Raw genomic sequence first — 20,782 nt, 5'->3', positions numbered from 1 at the left:
TTCACAGCACAACGATCCATTGGTGAGCAAACGATGTAATGCTAAATATATCTAAATCTGTTCTGATGAAGAAGCAAACTTGTTTACATCTTGTATGGCCTGAGGGTGAGCACATTTTCAACAAATGTTCATTTTTGGGTGAACTATTCCTTAATGTACTTTGGTCTGTTTTTTACTTTGCACACATTTGTTCATTGCTTTTGACCATGTTCGCAGTTGATATACCTGTATATTTTGCATTTATTTTACATGTACACAATTACGTGAATTGTGAAATTTTATTATTTGTAATTAGCATTGTTTTTCCCCCCCAAATAGGTCACAATATATCACTTAACAACCACTGTATTAGAATATCAACGCTAACTGTCATTTGTTGTCATTACTTTTGCTGGAAATCACAGACGACAGCAGGTGTTAGGTGACTTCATATTGAGTTTATACGCACTAATGGTACAGCATTTTTATTTTCATAAACAATAATCCATTGTGACATGATTATAATCCTAAAAAAGAATTCCAGGTCCTTACTTTGTATTCAGTGATGAGGTGTTTTTATTTCTTGTAAACAATTTACACTAGGCTGTTATATTTAGATTATGCAACATGTGTAGGATTGTAGGAGTGTGTAAAATGATTCATACTAGGTCTGAAAAATATTCCACTGTAAACAGTTATCTTACAAAATGTTCCCCTACGCCGCTTTAACTTCCAGCATCAACAAAAAGCTTTGTGCTGTGTGTCTGCTGATTTATATTATGTCCATGCTTGTGAAGTGCTTTATATCATGGGTGAATTCATTATAAGGTGGTTTTAGGCAAGTGTCTTTGTACCTCAAAATGCACTGCCCCCTAGTGGTGCCCACAGGAACAAAAACAATGAAATTTTGCATCTAGATGCTGTTTAGGATCCAAAAAGCAAAGCCCGGTCAGAAGAAAAGGCTTTGAGAAGCTTTTAGAACTTATTCTGTGCATATATAGTGTTTGTAATTCACAATTCAAACATATATCAGGTTATTGTTAACTAAAGGTGAAACTATTAAAAATACTAAAATGATACATAAACAAATTAGAACTGAATTAAACAATAAAAAAGGACAAAAATTACTACAAATTTAACTGAAATAAAATGTATAATGATATAAGTAATAAAAATATTTAATAATTTAAAAATTGTAAAAATGACAATTACAACAAAATTACTAAAACCAACAGAAAATTCACAAAACTAATTCAAATTATTCATAAATTCTAGTATAGAAAAAATGCTAAAATAGCACTGGTTCATACAAAATCACAACATAGAACCCTCAAACTGAGTATATTGGAAAAAAGTAAAAATGGCAAACGCACATGACAAAATCACTAAAACTTAACATTTAAAATTAACTGAAGCTATACAAATAAAAGCTAATCCAAAATATTAATAAATGCTAGTAAAATGCTAAAATTGCACTAGTTCATACAAAATCAGAAGTTGTGCATGACCCCTCAAACTGAATATAATGAAAAAAAGAGTAGAAATGACAAGAGCACATAACAGAAGTATTTAAACTTAAATTTTAGATGAACAGGAAATATAGAAAAAAAAAGCTTATTTAAATTAATAAATACTTGTATAAAATGTTAAAATATCACTGGTTTGTACAAAAGTATATATTGATTAAACAAAATTGAAGATAAAATAACTGAGGATGTGCTATATTGTGATTTGTGAATAATGGCCGATAGAGTTTTTTTTACCACTTTAGAAGCAACTATATTCATACCATAGACTCAATTTTATTGCTTTTATAAAGGTAAGCATAAAATAAATGTCTGCAGTATCCTTCATATAATGCCATTCTGTACTTGTTGAATCTTTGAGCTGCATCTTACGACCTTATCATTTGCAAGTTATCACCACATTTGCAGTGATGCGCTTCAGTGCATCAATAATTGTTGCCAGTGGCCACAACAAATAGATCGAATGGTTCACAGCTGAAAGCACTTCATGGATAACCACATCGGCTGAATTTAAAATGGAACAACAGTGCATTTTAATATAACATTTCTGTGTTTAAAATTTTTTTAAGCTTGTCTAATATTTTACTGTATTTTTATTTGAATAGCATTCCAATTCTTGAAGGCTTATTTTTTTTCTCTTTCTGTGCTGTCAGTCGCTTATGTAAGGAAAATGTGCACTGTAAGGTGTCTGGTTTCCTTGAATTTCCGGTCAACAGGATTTTGGACACGCTCAGCAAAGCAAACCCCCCATCCTGTCAGCACACTTGGACTCCGTGTTGGGACATTTGCCAGTTCTCACTCCTTTCCACGAGTGTCCATATGCACAAACCGGTCTGACCACCTGTCTAGAGACCAATATAGCAAAAGGTCTATGAGATTTTTGAGAAGCAGCCTTAGAAAAGGCCTAAATGTAGAAGTGCAGCATATGGAGTGTGATGATCAGCAATGGGAAAACATCTCGCTCTGCATCCTGACCTATGAGGCGTTATCTTCTATGACGAATGCCATATTTGTTAGCCGAGTCTGAAGAGGACAGATAATGGAGCTGATTGTGATCCAGTCGGACAAACAGGAAGACTAATCTCTCCCATCAGAATGGGAAGACAAGCGGGTCAATAGCAGCATAAATAATGGAACGGGCTAGATGCATGTTGTTAGTGCAAATGAAGACGGACCAGCCGGACTGTCTGTGGGAAACAAGAATCGAGCGTGTACTGTGTCCTCGCTCTGTGAGACACACCATACAGTCCAGTTGGTCAGCATCAGATGACCTGTTTGGAAAGGAAGATTTAAAGGAGTTTGTTTCTTCATTGGAACAGATTTGGAGAAATTTCTGTCACTTGCTCAGCAGTCCTCTGCAGTGAATGTGTGCCGTCAGAATGAGAGTCCAAACAGCTGATAAAAACACCACAATAATCCACAAGTAATCCACAAGACTCCAGTCCATCAGATTTTGCAATTTTGCGATCGCTGAATTTATTGCAAAATCAAGCAAACTCTGCAATTTTCACAAGAGCTCACAAATTTTCGTAATTTATGCAAATTTTCCGTAGATTTTGGGCTTAGACGCGTCCTGTGACGTCATCGCAATGCGCATTCAGTCAAAGAAAGGTTGTTTCTCAGTTCCAAAAATGGAATGAATAGCCTTGCGTTCTCATTATGATCGATTTACAAGAGCTACATTGGATAAACTAATCGAAAGCGGAACGAACCCGCGCTACTAGTTTGGGCTTGTGGCAGAAATGGTCTAATGTTTTCGAGTGTTTTTAAATGCTTCACACAATGTTTCCCAGCACTTCAAAGCTTTAAGTATTACCAAATTTGAAAGTTATTTTTAATGTGAAGATATTTGTTCATCCTTCATAGGTTTCCCCAATTAATACTAAAAGTTTGATAATGTAGCAAAGCAAACAGTTATTTAAAAATAAAACAGATTACCACTAGTAGATGGCTGCAGAGAAGTATTTATGGACCATTTCCACTAACTAATATATATATATATATATATATATATATATATATATATATATATATATATATATATATATATATATATATATATATATATATATATATGTATTATCTAAATTATATTTAGACATGAATGACAGTAATAAAAGTACATTTTATCAGATGTAATATATTTATTACATCTGTAAGATGTCTGCTAAAGTTCTGGGAATCATCTGCTGTGTACTCTGATAAACGTCTCAGAAGCAGTTTTACATGCATTCTAATAAATGTCTGTTTGACATCTGACAGGAAACATCTTAGAGAGGTACTGCAGATGAACAAGAACTCTTAAAAATACATGTTGCATATGTAAATGCAGACATTAAATAGATGTCTCCGAGATGTACGAGATGTATTTGTGTGATTGGTTTGATTTCTTTTGTTTGTGGACCTTCTGTAGAACTTAATGGCACTAGTGCTGGTGTCGTCAAACGTTAGTCTGGAGACCTACAGTGGTTCTTGAAGTCATAAAAGTCATAACAGTGTTAGAGGAATGTTGTCTGTGGTATATTTTCACTGAAAAACAATAAGAAATGCCGCAAATATCACCCCAAAATTTTGAGAAAAGCCACAGAAAAATCAGTCATTTTAGTCCGCAAAAATCAGAAAAAAGTTCTGTGAAATCTTGGAGGGACTGGTTAACATCTTGTGAAGTAAGAAGAAAGAAAGAAAGTCATAGCACTTAGAGGGTGTTAGTCTCGTGGTATATTGGTTTTTATTTTGCATGCAAGGGGATATGGGTTCACATCTTGTTTGAACATGATGTTTTTTTTTTAAAACCAAACAAAATTACGGCTGAACTCGACAATGATCAGGGTGCATTTTCATTGTATGTATAAGAAAAGCTTTGATGTTATGATAATAACTGTTTGTGTTCCACAGGGAAGTCATAGAAGTTTCAAGCGACATGAAGGTGGGTACATGATGATCAAAGCAAATGTAAATGATCCCTGTAAAGTGCAAGTTGATTAGATGGATCAAATTTAGATGTGAGTGGCTGATTTCTGTCAGTTCTTTTTTTTTAAAAAAAGAAAATAATTAAAAAAAAATATTAAATTTAAAAATGCATCATAGTTTTTAATATAGTCAAATAGAAAAGTGATTTTAAATTGTAATAATATTTCACAATATTACTGTTTTTACTGTATTTTTTTTTCAAATAAATGCAGCCTTGGTAAGCAAGAGCCTTCCTTTAAGACTATTAAATATGGAATCTCATATGGTAATATTTTTAATAAATGATTTTTTTGGTCATTTTATTTTACAATATAATTGAAATGACTTTTAAAAACATTTTAATTAAAAACATATACTTTTTCAGTATATCAGTAATGGTTTCAATTGTTTGCGTTTAGTGTTCATCGGTGAGAGCAAGGTATTAAAACATTATCATATAAATGTTTCCCAGCAAGTGTTTGTCTCAGTATGTATGTGCAATGGTCCACTCACTTTGCAAAAGTTCAATTATTGATGCGCAGAATGGACAAACTATATGCCTTCGTGCAGCATAGTCATGCCATAACAATAAATCAACAATATGTACGGAATGATTTGTTGGAGATTGATCTGTACTACCAGAGAGGATCGTTTTGACAGCTCAGTGCCAACTGGGATATGACTCACTGTCCATTATAACTGTAGAGGATTGATCAAAGTTATGTAAGTGTGTGTTTATTTACAATGCAATCAGAAAGCATTGTGTGTTCTACAGAAAGATGAAAGTCATACCGGTTTGGAATGACATAAAGGTGAGTAAATCTCTTTTTTGGGGGGTGAATCATCACTTTAACCTTCATGTTGTGACCCAGAGAGGATCTCTCCCAAAAAATATAAGTTAATGTTATTGCATTGGACTAAAACTCATTTAGTTCACACAAAGTCTAACAGCTTTCCCAACAAAGTGATTTTTTTTTTTGACTTTTTTAGAGATATTTTCCCCAATGTTTTCCTAGTAAAAAATTACCAACCAGCAAAAAAATAAATAAAAATTCTCATTATTCTGTATTAGTACCAAATACTGGATACAATCTTTTTATCAACCTCTTTTCCTTCTGTTAGCACAGGTTTTGTATTTTTCTTTTTTGAATTGACTGGTTGTAGCCCTCATTGATCTGAGTTAATGCATGTCAGTTTTTGAGTGAATACTGCCAAAATTATCCACCATTAATTATTCTTTCCCACTTTTTTTTCAGAAATACCACTTCTTTTTATACTTTGTTATTTAACACAGTGGCGTTATAACATGAAGTGTCCATGTACCTTTTGGAGTCGGTTGTATATCTGTATCAGTCTCGGTAGTACATCAACTAGGCAGTAATGAAAGAAACAATTGTCACTTCATTCTTCCAGGTCCTAGCTACTTAACACAGCGTGCAATAAATGCAATGGCCGGTGGAGAAAGATCAATTTTTAGAGCCGCCCTGGTAAGTCAGAAATTGACAAGAATCTCAATCAATAAACTGCATTAGAGTGCTGACCCATCAGCTAAAGCCATGAATGCGTGGTTATATGGGTGAATCCTTTTATGCAGAACATCACATTTTTAATAGGCAAAATATAAAGTTGCCTGAGCTTGAAAATATGGTTTAATCTTCACAAATATGCTTCTACTTTGTGTTACAGAGGTGCTGCATAGCAGAACTGACCCGTAAAGCTAATTTGTGACCCTGGACCACAAAACCAGTCATAAGGGTCCATTTTTTTGTTTGTTTGTTTTGTGCAAAAAAATCTAAATATTGAGAAAATCGCCATTAAGAGCTACTCAAGTGGAGATTTATGGCTCAGTGTAGGAGAAAAAACTCATTTTGAGAAACGGCCTTTAAAAATATGAATTGTAATTTAAATCTATTGACACAAATACATAAATTGCTATAAAAGATATATTTAACAATGTCTTTTGGATGTTTTCTTTCCACTAGTCTGAAAAACACATTATGAAAAACCAAAAAGCCCAAAATCTTAAACTTGACAGGTGCATGAAAAAAGTGTTTTTGCCTGCAATTTCTCCCCTTAAAGTTGTCCAAATGAAGTTCTTAGCATTTCTATTACTTATCAAAAATGACGTTTTGATATGTTCACGGTAGGAAATTTACAAAATACCTTCATGGAACATGATCTTAATGTCCTCTGATGATTTTTGGCATGAAAGAAAAATTGATAATTTTGATCCATACAACGTACTGTTGGCTATCGCTACAAATAAACCCGTGCTACTTATGACTGGTTTTGTGGTCCAGTGTCACATTTATATTTCCCGCCGCGTCCCATTGACACGCAGGGGAAACGTCACGACGAGAGATCAGCACCTTGGACAGCGGCGCCCGTCAAAATCCAGCATATACTTGGAATCTCCCACGGGACAATGGAGCAGGAGCGCGCACGGCAGCGAGACGTTTGTAAATGAATCATTTTGATTGGGCGAGAGCGCGCCTTGGAAACAAGGGCCGTGTGTTGATGCGCACGGCAGAACGTCCATTTCGAGGATGAATCAGAGGGGAGCAGCATCAGCATCCCCATCACATTACGATGCACAGCATCAGCCGCTCCGACTGACCATCACACCCTGCGAAGAAGGAAAATAGGCGAACCTAAGCACGGTGCCTTTTATTTTTCCCTTCTGGAAGGTCCATCTTTGAACGTGGCGTGGAACCATATCGGGCCGGGAGGGGGATGGTGATGAACTTCAAATGGAGACAAGATGCTGGCATTTCCCCCCAGCTCTTCATACAATACTGCCATCGTTATTGCTGTTTTTAAAACACCAACCTAATGGATTGTTCTGAGCTCTGCGTTGGGGATGGGAGGTGGCGTTGGAATATGTCGATGGGAAGATGCACAAGGAAATGATGTGAAAGCTTCGTCATGATGCCTCTGATGAACAATAAACAAAACTATAGGATTGCACCCGAATACAACCTCCAGCTCTTTTGGATTATGTTTTTATGCTGAAGGATCCCCTGACGATGACTGTGTGTGGCAACGATGCTCTGAAATGCCATTTTGCATCTTCCTTGTCTCTCATCCATGCGTCCAGGCTTTGGATTGCTGGGAGTTTATGAAAATTAAATCTCTTTAGACCTGGAAAAATGCATTGCCGGTTATTTATCGCAATACTGTAGGCTTATTATTGTCATCCTCGCGTCCTATGATGATTGTAACAGAGAAACAACATCGGCCCTAACGGGCACATACATGCCATCAGACGGAAAATAACAAGCCTGGAGATTTTCTGACCAATTACCTTTGGTTTGGACAATTTCCTCTGAGACTTTAGGGTAGCAACTGCGTTTCTGCCGAATAAAATATTAATAATAGGCCTAACGGGATCAAAAACAACAATAATATTTAAAATAATACTAATAAAAAGAACAATAATAATGTATACAAATAATAACGTTATATAAAAATAACCACAACAATAATAATTATCCATTATACTAATAACCATCAGCCACACGACATACACATGTAGTCAAACATGTTCAAGAACCGGATCCGCATGTTTTTTAATGAACTGAAGGTGCTGGTTTTTATGCGATCCGGTTCTAGACGCTCCGAGAGTGACGCAGAGCCGAGCAGACGACCCAACAGCAGCATGAGGGGGCTCGGGATGGGCGGCTGCGGATGGCCGCCCTTCGTTGACTGCTCCAGCCAAGACGACGAGGAAGAATACTACGGGAGCGACCCCAGGCCCAGGAGTCTGGCGTTTGAGGAGAAAGACCCCAAACTGCAGGCGGGCCTGGACGCGGTCAGCCTCACCAGCAGCACGGGCAGCGGCATGAGAACACCTCAGTGTCGAATCTGCTTCCAAGGGCCAGAGCAGGTAAACAAACGCTGTTTTAAATCACATGTGTGAGCACAATAACAAGGCCTGTGTGCGTTTTCTTTAGGTTAATGCACATATTTGTGACCCTGGACCATAAAGCCAGTGATAAGGGTCAAATTTTTGAAATTGAGATTTGTACATCATATCAAAGTGGAATAAATAAGCTATCCATCGATGTATGGTTTGTTAGGATAGGACAATATTTGACCGGGATGCAACTATTTAAAAAATCTGAGGGAGCAAACCATCAAAATAGTGAGAAAATGGCCTTTAAAGTTGTCCAAATGAAGTTCTTAGCAATGCATATTACTAATCAAAAATTAAGTTTTGATATATTTAAAGTAGGAAATTTACTGAATATCTTCATGGAACATGATCTTAATATCTTAATGTTTTTTGGCATAAAAGAAAAATCGATAATTTTGACCCATACAATGTATTGTTGGCTATTGCTACAAATAAACTCGTGCTACTTAAGACTGGTTTTGTGGTCAAGGGTCACATTTCCCATTTTTAATGTGGTAGATTATAACGCAGTGGCCATGTTGCACATGCAGCTTGTTATTGTAGCTGTAGTGAAGTACTACAGTACAGCTCCACAAAGTACACGTTGTTCATTAGCATTGCTCAGTTTTTTAAATGTCAATACAACATGATATGAACACTGAATTGTGGCTCATTTTAATAATAACAATACTATGAGCAACAATGCATAGTTGTAAGCAGCTCCACAAAGTAGTCATGCAATAAGTACATGTTGTCCAATAATATTTGAGTACTTATTTATTTAAATACACTTACATGATATGAATACAAACAACAATACATCATTGTAAACAGCTTCACAATATAATTATGCACTACATACATGCTGTTCAATAATATTACTTACTGTTTATGTAAATACACTTACAGCAACACTGAACTGTGTCTATTATTAATAAAACATCATACTATAAGCAACAATGCATAATTGTAAACAGCTCTATTAAATAATTATGCTATATGTTCATGTTATCCAAAACTATTTTAGTACTTATTTATGTAACTTACAAAACTGAAATGTGATTACTAATATGAAATGTAATAATAATAATAATAATTCTGTAAAACAGCAATGCTTAAATGTAAATGGCTCCATAAAATAAATGTGCAATAAGCACATGTTGTCCAATAATATTTTCAGTACTTATTTGTATAAATACACTTAACGTGAATAATAAAATGTGATTACTAATAATAATACTATGATGAACAACAATGCATAATTGTCAATAGCTCAACAATATAATGCACTAAGTACATGTTGTCTAATAATATTATTTAGTACTTATATATGTAAAAACACTTGCATGAACACCAAAATGTGACTAATAATAAATAATAATAATAATAATAATAAATCTAATAATGAAAAAATAAAGTTAATTAATTAATACTGTATTATAAGCAGATAAATAATTTGATATTAAGCATTTGTTGTCTAATAGTTTTATCATATTTATTACTGTAAATACACTGTTGCATGAACACTGCATAATTATGTGCATAATATGCATTTTGTTTAGTTCTACATTATGCATTGTTCTGTTGTCTTGCTTGCTTACTGTAAACATTAAACATATAAAGTGAGCCTTGCACAAATGAGCAGAAATTGTTTGGGAAGTATTGGCAGCATGTTTAGCTCACCGCCACGCCATCTGGAACAAAGACCAGCGGCAGCATGTTGACTAATAATGCGTTTCTCTTTTGATGGGTTTACAGGTAAGTCATTGGAGACTGTCGATTTACAGGCTCAATATGCCCACCCAATTAACCTCTCTATTGCTTTTTTATGAGCAGTAGACCTCTCAGTGACGTTCTGTATGGAAATGTATGATCTCATGAAGATCATAAAATACAAAATAATAGGCACCGCAGTTCACTTTTTAATTGTCAAACTATTAAGCAACAAAATATCTGTAAACATCTCGTGATGGATGCCCTGCTTGTGAACTGAGCGTCTATATTAGTATAATCATGGCTAAATTTGTATTTGTATGGTATAGGCAGAACACAGGATGGATGTTTGGTCAGCAGCCAAGCTGAGAAACAACAGATGCGCGAAACCTGTAAAGCTCGTCTGCTGCAAGTTAGCCGTAGACATCAGCTAATATGGAAAGATGTTAGCCATGTACCAACACAATCCATCTGGCAGTCCATCTGATTATGTCAGCCTCGGTGTCTGTTTTCAATGTGAGATGCATTTCAGTGTAAACCTGCCTCTCAGGTAAATGGTTTAATGAGCTGTTGAAAGTGCGGGACACACAGAAGAAGAACAGCCGCTGGAATAAAGACATTCGATTTTAAAATCTGTCATTCATAGTTATAATATTGGTTCGCTGATCTTCATTAACGTGCAATTTAATCAGAATTTCAACTAATACTTTACTAAAACAAGAGGGAATTATCCCCTGCTGGTGGATGTCGTAACTGCAACATTTGGCAAAATAAAAAGGGATAGTTCACCCAAAAATTATTATTTTGTAATTTACTTATGCTCATGTCATTCGAAACTTGTATGGTTTAATGCAAAACACAAATTAGGATATTTTAAGGAACACTGGAGTCCAAAACAACACTGGACCCCATAGAATTTTAAAGTATAGACATTTTTGAAAAATTAATAAGAATAATTTAGAATAATAATTAAAATAATAATAATAAAAAAATCTGTTGGTGGCCTTTTAAAAGTAGCTGTGTATTCTAACACACACACACTTTTTTTCTTCTTCAAAATTTCAAATATTTTTGATTATTTTAATATAGATATTTTAGGCACGGGGCTTGATTCTGTTTTGTAGTTTCTTAAAATCCCTCAATAAACAATTATATATTTATTAAATAATATATAATATTTTGAATATTATATTTTTGAATATTGTTTGTTTCCTGTCTTTGATGCCACACCTATTCAGCAGTGTTATTTTAGTATTGTGTTACTATTATAGTTTTTAAAAATATTTTGAATTTGTTTTCTAGTTATTTTGTTTTATTTAAATGTATCCATATAATTATTTAAGTTTTAGTTAGAAAACTAAATAAAATGTAAATAAAATATGTTTAAGGGTTTTTATATTTAATTTAATGTAATTATTTAGTAATTTTTTTTTGTTTATTTTAAATAACAAAAATGTATGGTTTTAGTTTTAGTTAACTGTAATAACTCTAATAACTATTTAGTTGCTTGTCGTCCCGGAGTGTGTTTCCCAAAAGCATGATTAGCTAACTATGGTTCCACTGAACTCTATTTGTAACAACAGACCACAGTTGTTTTTGGGAAACGCACCCCAGAGTGATTAGTCACCATTTACGGCTCAAGCGATTGTATCACAACCTGGCTGCATAATGATGCCACAATTTTATTTGATTTTGTTTTGGTTAATGTTTATTTTAAGTACCAACAATTTATGGTTTTAGTTCTAATTAACTCTAATAACTCTGCTATTTAGTCGCTTGCCATCCAAAGTGATTAGTCACCATTTACGGTTCAGCTGATTGACTCAGAACGAGGCTGCATAATGATGACTCACGTTTCAAAGCCACAGTATACAGATGAATGACAATGCAAACATATAGCTCCAGGAATTATAGTCCTCGTTGCTCTAAATATGAGTGGCGTGCTGAAGGGGGAGATGGGATATCAGTCCTCATTAGTCAGCTTTCTGATCTGTCAGGGCTTATGGAACATGTAAAACTGATTTGTTTTGATGTGCTTGTTCTGGATACGAGCTTTAATCTGATTAAGCTGAGTGTTTTTTTTAAAATATATATTTGGCTTTAGCACCAAAGAGTGATCTGCCATGATGCCGTCGTCTCTTTGCACACACAGAACAAAGCTTTTTGTTAATGATTACCATGTGCAGAGAATGACTTGAGCGCTGATTACAGATGTAGAGCTGGAGAGAGCTTCTGTTACTGATGTTTGATTTCGGCTGAACAAAATCTGGCCTTGGATCTCGGATAACAGCTAGATACTCTGAAACAACAAGAGGAGGACAGGCTGTACTTTAGAGCACAGTATGACTCATCCAGGTCCACTTATCGTAACGCTCACATTGATCAGATCGGACAGACTCGTGATGTCCACTGTACTGGAGAACTTGATGGGAAATGTACAGGACAAGTATAGTGTGGTTCAAAGGTGAAAATGTTTCTGGTTTATGTTCTTTAATTTGATTTTGAATTGAAATGACAGCAACACTCAAGCTAATGTGGTCTAAACCTGATGATCATCTTCTCCAGCATGGTTCCAGATCTTCCAAAGAGCATCTTACACTGTAATGGAAGCAGGAATATCCTTTTGTGTAAAGGGGTTACAATGAACAGTGACAAATGTAGTTATTTAAATAGTGACTAGTGACCTAGAAATAGTACAGAAACTGTAATACTTCTTATTCAATAACTTGTTTTAAAATGTTCAAAATCCTTAAACTTTGTTTGTTTCCACAATAAAATGTATTAATTTATTCAAATTAAAACTATTATTATTAATATAGCAATATTGTTGCTGTTAAAATGTATTATTTAATATGATTCAGTATTTAATATATTTTATTATTTAATAAATTTGATTTTATTTTAATTGATTTATTATCATTATTAATGACCTTTTAATTAATTAAAAAAAATTAATTAAATGGATCCCACTTATTTTTTTTATTTTTTTTACTGCCCTGTTTGTGTGTTTATCAGACAAATTGAGATGAACACACAAATATGTTTCTCCACAGAATCAATACTGATTATTAAGCATAAAACAGTTCTTCTTATTAAACTTAATAATAAGATTTATTATTTAAATGATTAAATATCAAACATTTATTATTTAAATTAGTAAATATTAATATTTATTTATTTATTTAATATTATTTGTTATTTAATTACATTTGAGTTAACTTTCATTTAAATTTTTTTAATTTTAATTGATTTGATTGATTACATTATAATACAGTATACCATATGTTTTCTTTTCTTTTCTTTATTTATTTTTTATTTACTGGCCTGTTTCTGTATTTATCAGACAAATGGAGATTAATACATTATAAATCTGTGTTTCTCCTTAGAATCAATAGTGATTATTAAGCTTAAAACCGTTCTTGTTATTATTTAAATTAATCAAATTCATGTTTGATAGTTATATATTTAATATTATGTTTTATTTTATTATATTTTTTTTTTTTTTTTTTTTTTTTTTATTTTTTTTATTTTTTTGTTTTTTTTTTTGTTTTTTTTTTTTATTTTTATTTGTATTTTAATTTTTATTTGTGTAAAAACATTCCAGATTTTCATTGTGGACATTTGGGTCCCACTGTTTGTATTTCACATGCTGAGTTGACTACTATTCTGATCTCTTTACTGGGCTGTTTGTGTGTTTATTCAGACAAACTGAGATGAACACACTATAAATCTGTGTTTCTTCTCAGAATCAATAGTGATTATTAAGCTTAAAGCGGTTCTCATTCTAGTCACACCTCAGAATTGCATTTAGACAAGCTGGTACCACAGTTAACGAATCGATGCGATTAATGACCAGAGATTGCTTTCCTCTTTTCTCTTCTTTTATGCCGCAGTACCTGAGCACTTCAGAAGGCATTCAGTGTTTCTTTTGTTTGCAGTCTTTCTCTAAAGATTACATCAATCTTACAGTCCTGTATCTCTGCCCCAGTTGTTCTTTATACTCGCCTTGTTATTCACATTCTATCTACTGTATGTGAATCTACACATTCTATCTATTAAAGGTTCTCTTGGCAGCTCTGGAAATGCAGCGTTACATCTGTAATGTTAGTTGATTCATGGTTTCCCACTAAATATATCTAGCACAGTCACTGTCAGTTGTTGTGGTGGAGGGTGTATTATTGGTGGTTCGTGCTCATACTGAGGGTTAAGCATTAGAATAAACCTGTAGCCTTGAGTATTAAACATTCCTGGATAGTAAAATATTACTTAGGGCTGCAAGATTGGGGAATTGCAAGTTGCAATTTTTCTGATAAACATTTTTTTTTTTTTTGCTCAATTGTAAGGCTGCACGAGTACAATAGTAATATTTATTATTTGGCTGTTTTGTTTAATATTTTCACTTACTAGTAATACTACTATAACAACAACAATAATAATTGTTGATATTATTTTTATTAAATTAACATTAAACAAAATAACAAAATATTTTGTGATTTTTGTGATTATAATGACATTAAAATGATATCTAATAATTACATACAATAACATAATGAAATCATAAATGATATATAATAATTGTATACTATAAATATTACAAGAGTTATACAATAATTATTTTATTTTGTTTAAAAAGTTTCATGTACTACTACTACTAATAACAACAACAACAACAATTATTATTATTATTATTATTATTAATATTGTCATTATTGTTGTTGTTAAAGTAACATATTAAACAAAATTAAATATTTGGAGAAGAGTTGGGTAAAAAGATTTGAGGAAAAAAAAATCCAATTGCAATTTTTCTGATAATAATTTTGATTGGTATTTAATTTTTTTTTTTTTTTATCAGGTTTTATGCTAATTTGTAAGACTGCACATGTGAACCAAGATTTTGTGATTATATATCAATATGACTATATAATAATAATAATTAGTAGTAGTAAATAAAATATAAAAAAATTAAAATGATAAGTAATACTATTTTAGTATTTTACTGTAAAATAAAAAATACCATTTTATGAAATAGTATTTATGAAAATACAGTAATAATATTAATAAATTAGTAGAAGTAGTAGTATTAAATAAATATTAAACAACGTAAATGACAAGTAATACAATTGTGATATTTTAATGTAAAATAAAAAATAACATTTTATGAAATAGTATTTATGAGAATACAATAATAATAATAATAATAATAACAACAATAATGAGTAGTAGTAGTAGTATTAAATAAATATTAAACAATGTAAATAACAAGTAATACTTTTGTAATATTTTTCTGTAAAATAAAAAGAATCTAAAATAATATTTAAGAAAAATATAATAATAATAATTTCAAAACAACAGTACCATTATAATACTAATATTTATGGCTGTCTTAAAGGGATAGTTTACCCAAAATGATAATTTTGTTATGTGGGACCTTTGATTACCCACATTCTTTAAAACTGTTTGGTTATTCACACACACACACACACACACACACACACACACACACACACACACACACACACACACACGCACACACACATATATCTGTCTAATATCTTCTCTTGTTTTCATCTGACGAAAGAAATTCATACAGATTTGGAACAACTTGAGGGCGATCATTTTTGGGTGCACTATCCCTTTAATTAATTTTCAAATGTTAAACTATGAGCTATTATTTTGACGAAAAACCACAGGAGCTATTAAAGCTTCTGTTTTATTGACAATAGCCTAGCAACCACATTGCATTTGCAACCACAAAATGCACCATAGTGACAGAACGCAAGAGCCAAATGCGTTTTCCAGAGCGCTGAGTGCTGTACCTGCAGAGCTGCATGACTTTCAGAGGTGTGTATTGATTGAGTGTCTGGAGCAGCAGAGGACAGAATAACTCACCTGTCTTTTAACTGCACACTCTTCAGATCCTCCGGTCCCTCCACACACGCTCATAAGTCTCGTCAGCAGCCGCATGAAGCTGATCGATTTAGCATTTGTAACGGTGGATGGGTTCATGAGTAATATCTCATTTACATAAATCAACTCCACCACAACACTGTGTGCTTGGCAGCATCAGTCATGAATGGATATTGAGATGTGTGTGTTCTTACCCAAGGCCCTGTGCTTGTAATGGCAGCTCTAGATGACAACAGATGTCACAGGATCATGATGCCCATAGAGGCTTTCAGCAGATGTGCTGCGATCCTGTGCTGCAATGAGGCTCTGGAACCGACATATATGCTAGGTAGCACTGCAAGAAATTAAATGGTTGTGTTAGGCACATGCAGGAACAGAAAACAGGTCATTTTTATTATATATTGAAATTATTTTATTAATCAATGATAATGGAGTGATATTCTATATCTAAAATCTAAAAAGGGATATTTAAAGGGATAGTTCACCCAAAAAGGAAAATTCTGTCATCAATTACTCACCTTCATGTCGTTCCAAACCTGTAAAACCTTCGTTCATCTTCGAAACACAAATTAAGATATTTTTGATCATATTTGATCATATACATATTTATAATCATATGTGTTATGTATTAGGTATGTTAAGGTTTCTGACAGACAGCATGTTGAAGCGCTTAGGCTGCCATTTTCTCCTTCTCAGAAAGTGATGTAGTGTAAACATCCGGTAATGTGTGTTCTCCCTGGACCCCTGCTTCCTGTAAATATTACAGTGTATTGTGCATGCTATTTTTTGACAGACATCAGTGTTGTAATATTCAAATGATGTGAAAACAGATGGATCGTAAGCTAATAATTATTTCGTAGACGGCAGGTGTTCAGTGAAGTGACTGATGCCCATGAGTTTATGTCGATGATTTTAGTTGTAATATTCCAAACGATAGCCTGTCATAGTTTCTGACAGACGTGAAAATGTGCGTCAAAGGTGAACTGTGACATTCTAAATGCTTTCTGCATAGTTCATTGTACTTATTTTACAGAATGAAGTTTATTTCATGGCTTAAATAAATTACATGTTACTCTGTAGACATCGTCCGATGCCAATTTTGTAGACATCACCCAACCCTAGTTTTGATGCTGTCTAATTTGTTAAATACAATGATAGTTAATATTTATTAATATTTTGAAATAGCTTTTTTTGTTTTCATTTTGATTTTATATAATTTTAGAATTACAGTTTTTATTAATATGAATTAGCTTTTTGTTTTCATTTTAATCTTGTTTAATTTTAGAATTACAATATTTATTAATATTTGGAATTAGCTTTTATTTTAGTTTTCATTTTAATTTGACTTACTTTATGTTCTTTTGTCATTTTTATCTTTTTTATATTTATATAGCTTTAATTATTTTATTTAATGTTCAAATTGAAAATAATATTTTATTTTTATTTATCTTTACTTCAGTTTTATTTCAATTTCCAATAATTGCTAATATTTTTAAATTTAGCTAACAATACCAACACTAGTTTACTACAACAAAAAATAATATTTCCCACGCATTTCACTTCAACATTTCCAAGTAAAAGGGAATTTTAAGCTGAAAACAATTTAGGGTGAAATTTGATTGTATTGATCTTAATATAATATTAATGGTCAGACCTATGATATTACTGGTTAATAATTTCTTTCTGACCACAGCCTTGTTTACAGGGTCAATGCAAGTCAATGAAAATGAACTGTTCTTGGGACCATCCTTTATGAAAGGAATAAACAGCATGAATTTTTGATTCTTGATGTGTTGGTCATTAGATTTCACTCTCCCCTGTCTGCAGGGGGAGCTGTTGAGCCCATGCCGCTGCAACGGCTCCGTGCGCTGCACCCACCAGCCCTGTCTGATTCGCTGGATCAGCGAGAGAGGCTCCTGGAGCTGTGAGCTCTGCTACTTCAAGTACCAAGTCCTGGCCATCAGCACCAAGAACCCGCTGCAGGTAAAGCGTCAGCCTCAAACTGCAAAGTATCTGGGTCAGAGTGAAGCACTGGCTAGCTTCTCTATTTATAGACTTCTACAAGCAAAGCAAGAAGATGCCATCTCACTGTGTTTTTAATGCTGTGTGTATCAGTGGCAGGCGATTTCTCTGACGGTGATTGAGAAGGTGCAGATCGCCGCCATTATCCTGGGCTCACTCTTCCTCATCGCCAGTATCTCGTGGCTGGTGTGGTCTTCTCTCAGCCCGTCTGCCAAGTGGCAGCGCCAGGACCTGCTCTTCCAGATCTGCTACGGCATGTACGGCTTCATGGACATTGTGTGCATAGGTGAGAAGCAAAACACCATGGATTTATCCTTTTTTTAACATTAGGACCTCTCTTTGACTTCCTATAGGCTTTTAGCATTATGGTTTGTTAACAGTTGTTAATATATTAGGTATATTGAATAAATAAATGATACTTTTTAAGCATGTTTTGATCTTGGTTATTGCTAATTTCTACATATACTAATACATTTTAATTTATAAATTTTAAAATATAAAAGGTTTTCTACATGTTTCAGAATACAAGAACAGTTACTGGTGTTAATTTGTGTAATATATTACTATTATGTAATTTATTTAGTAAATGTATTGTATATATTTGTAAAAAATAAGGTTTAAATAATTCTAAAAATAAATAAATTGTATAAAATATATATAAATTGCATAGATAGATAGATAGATAGATAGATAGATAGATAGATAGATAGATAGATAGATAGAATATCTTAATGTTTGTTCAGAATTTTCCGTTAATTTATGTAATAGTAATTTATGTAATTTTTATATGATTAAAAATAAGGTTTATATAAATTATATATAGTATATTGTGAACAGACAATATTAATATTAATATAAAATAAATTATTAAATTAAATATTTTGATATGTTATTAAAAAATGTGTCACACCCATGGATGTTTAGATAGATAGATAAATTATTTTTTAATTTATATACTATTAATTACTTTGTACAAAACACTTTTACATTTATAATGCATGTACATAAAGTGTTACTGATATTAATTATGTAAAATAAAATATATATATATATATTAAATATATATATTTTTTCATTTTAAAAATGTTTATGTAACTTTTGCATATTTACAAATGTCATATATATTACTGACACTATAATATTAATATACTATTAATAGCTTTGATGTTTGTTTGTAATGTATGAACTCATGTTAATTTATGTAATATATTATAAAATAATATTAACCTAGATGATGCTGTCAGAAATGTTGTTAGCTCATGATACCTAGAGCATTGACAAATTGAAGCTTATTGTAAAGCGTTAGAAAACTTTCATATGTTTATGGATGAATCAGTAACATCCACTAATCTCTAATTCCTCACAGGCCTTATAATCCACGAGGGCTCATCCGTGTATAGAATCTTCAAGCGATGGCAGGCTGTAAACCAGCAGTGGAAAGTATTGAACTATGAGAAGTCGAAGGACTTGGGAGACCCGCTGAGCTCCAGCAGTAAGGCAGGGGGCCGCGGCTCGCGCAGCAACCCACACGGCCTGGCCAGCGGCAGCAGGGGGGGCCAGCGAGTGCGCAGGTTAAGAACTATCCTCAACCACCACTGCGGCTACACCATCCTCCACATCCTCAGCCAGCTGCGGCCCAGTGACACGCGGCTCGGGACCGCCACCAACCGCGAGGTGGTGATGCGGGTCACGACCGTATGAGGTCGGCCTGGAGAGAGAAGCGAAGATGCGTTTTCTGCCTTTTCCTGCAAAAGACAGCGTTACGATGCCAGGATGATCACGATTTTCCTTGCGTAACGACTTTTTCAACGGACCGGAACGCACACGAACAATGCGTAGGACATTGGCGGCAGTCGTTCCTGGAGTCTCTATTGGCGAGACTCTCTCACGATCTAGCACACTATTGCATTTTTAAGTTCGATTTCCTTGCTGGTGTTGTTTTTTTATCGATACGTTTTTTAAAACGTTTTGATTTTCTAAGGGAGAATGGTATATGAAGTGACACCGACGTGCGATGTATATGGTGACTCATATGGACCTATTGTTGTAAATGATGTTTACGGATGCTTCTGACAAAGCAAGAAAGCCAACCATAACCAAACGATCACGAAACAATAACCAGGGAAACAAGATACAAATTGTTACATACTAAAATATATCAAAGGGGAGGGTGCAATAAGACATAATAAGATTATACAGAGAATAAAAAGACGTAAACATTTAAAAAGAATTTGATCTTCTCTGCAATAAAGATACTTGTACATTTAACAGTGACCTTTGCATGAGGGTAGAGTTTTATGCCTCCTCGACACATGGACATGATGAATTTGTTTTATTCAGAATGGTGCTCGTTTGAATAAACACTACTATTCATCTGCTGTTTGTGAAATGCATCATCACACAGGCTTTTGTTTGTTTAAGTGGCCTAACACACCTATACTACTTATTTTGTTGGCGGTTTGGAACGTAACTTTTGAGCCATGGCTCATCACATACAGCGCTTTCATTTGAATGTGAACAACACTGAATTACAAGCATTTTAACCATATAATGCACAAATGCAGCTTGATTAGAAAAGAACGACTGATTAGCCTCAGTATGCAAAAAGCAGACAACCATCCATATTATATTAGTCTGTTTTCTAGTTCAATCTATATTACTATGAATGCATGCAATTACCAGTTCTTTTAAATACAGATTGCAGGTAGTTCACACAAAAAATCTCTCACTCATGTTGTTTCAATGTTGTTTCATCTCTTTCTTCTATTCAATCGGTTGAACATAAAGATGT

General features: G+C 33.4%; 1 protein-coding gene across 1 annotated transcript; it reads left to right on the top strand.

Moving 5' to 3' along the window:
* The first annotated feature begins 6,774 nt into the window (after positions 1-6,774).
* Positions 6,775-20,265, top strand: LOC109083397 (E3 ubiquitin-protein ligase MARCHF9-like). Its single transcript, XM_042750758.1, has 4 exons — positions 6,775-8,340; positions 17,797-17,952; positions 18,085-18,277; positions 19,358-20,265. The coding sequence occupies exons 1-4, from the start codon at positions 7,996-7,998 to the stop codon at positions 19,690-19,692; spliced, it is 1,029 nt and encodes a 342-aa protein (XP_042606692.1). The 5' UTR covers positions 6,775-7,995; the 3' UTR covers positions 19,693-20,265.
* Positions 20,266-20,782: the final 517 nt, after the last annotated feature.

Source organism: Cyprinus carpio, chromosome B23, assembly GCF_018340385.1.
Source record: "Cyprinus carpio isolate SPL01 chromosome B23, ASM1834038v1, whole genome shotgun sequence".
NCBI lineage: Eukaryota > Metazoa > Chordata > Actinopteri > Cypriniformes > Cyprinidae > Cyprinus > Cyprinus carpio.
This window is presented reverse-complemented; position numbering and strand designations above follow the sequence as displayed.

Coding starts and splice junctions, on each gene's coding strand:
- LOC109083397 (XM_042750758.1), top strand. CDS start 7,996: ATGTTCAAGAACCGGATCCGCATGTTTTTTAATGAACTGAAGGTGCTG. Junction 8,341..17,796: donor GCTTCCAAGGGCCAGAGCAG/GTAAACAAACGC, acceptor CCCTGTCTGCAG/GGGGAGCTGTTGAGCCCATG. Junction 17,953..18,084: donor GCACCAAGAACCCGCTGCAG/GTAAAGCGTCAG, acceptor TGTGTGTATCAG/TGGCAGGCGATTTCTCTGAC.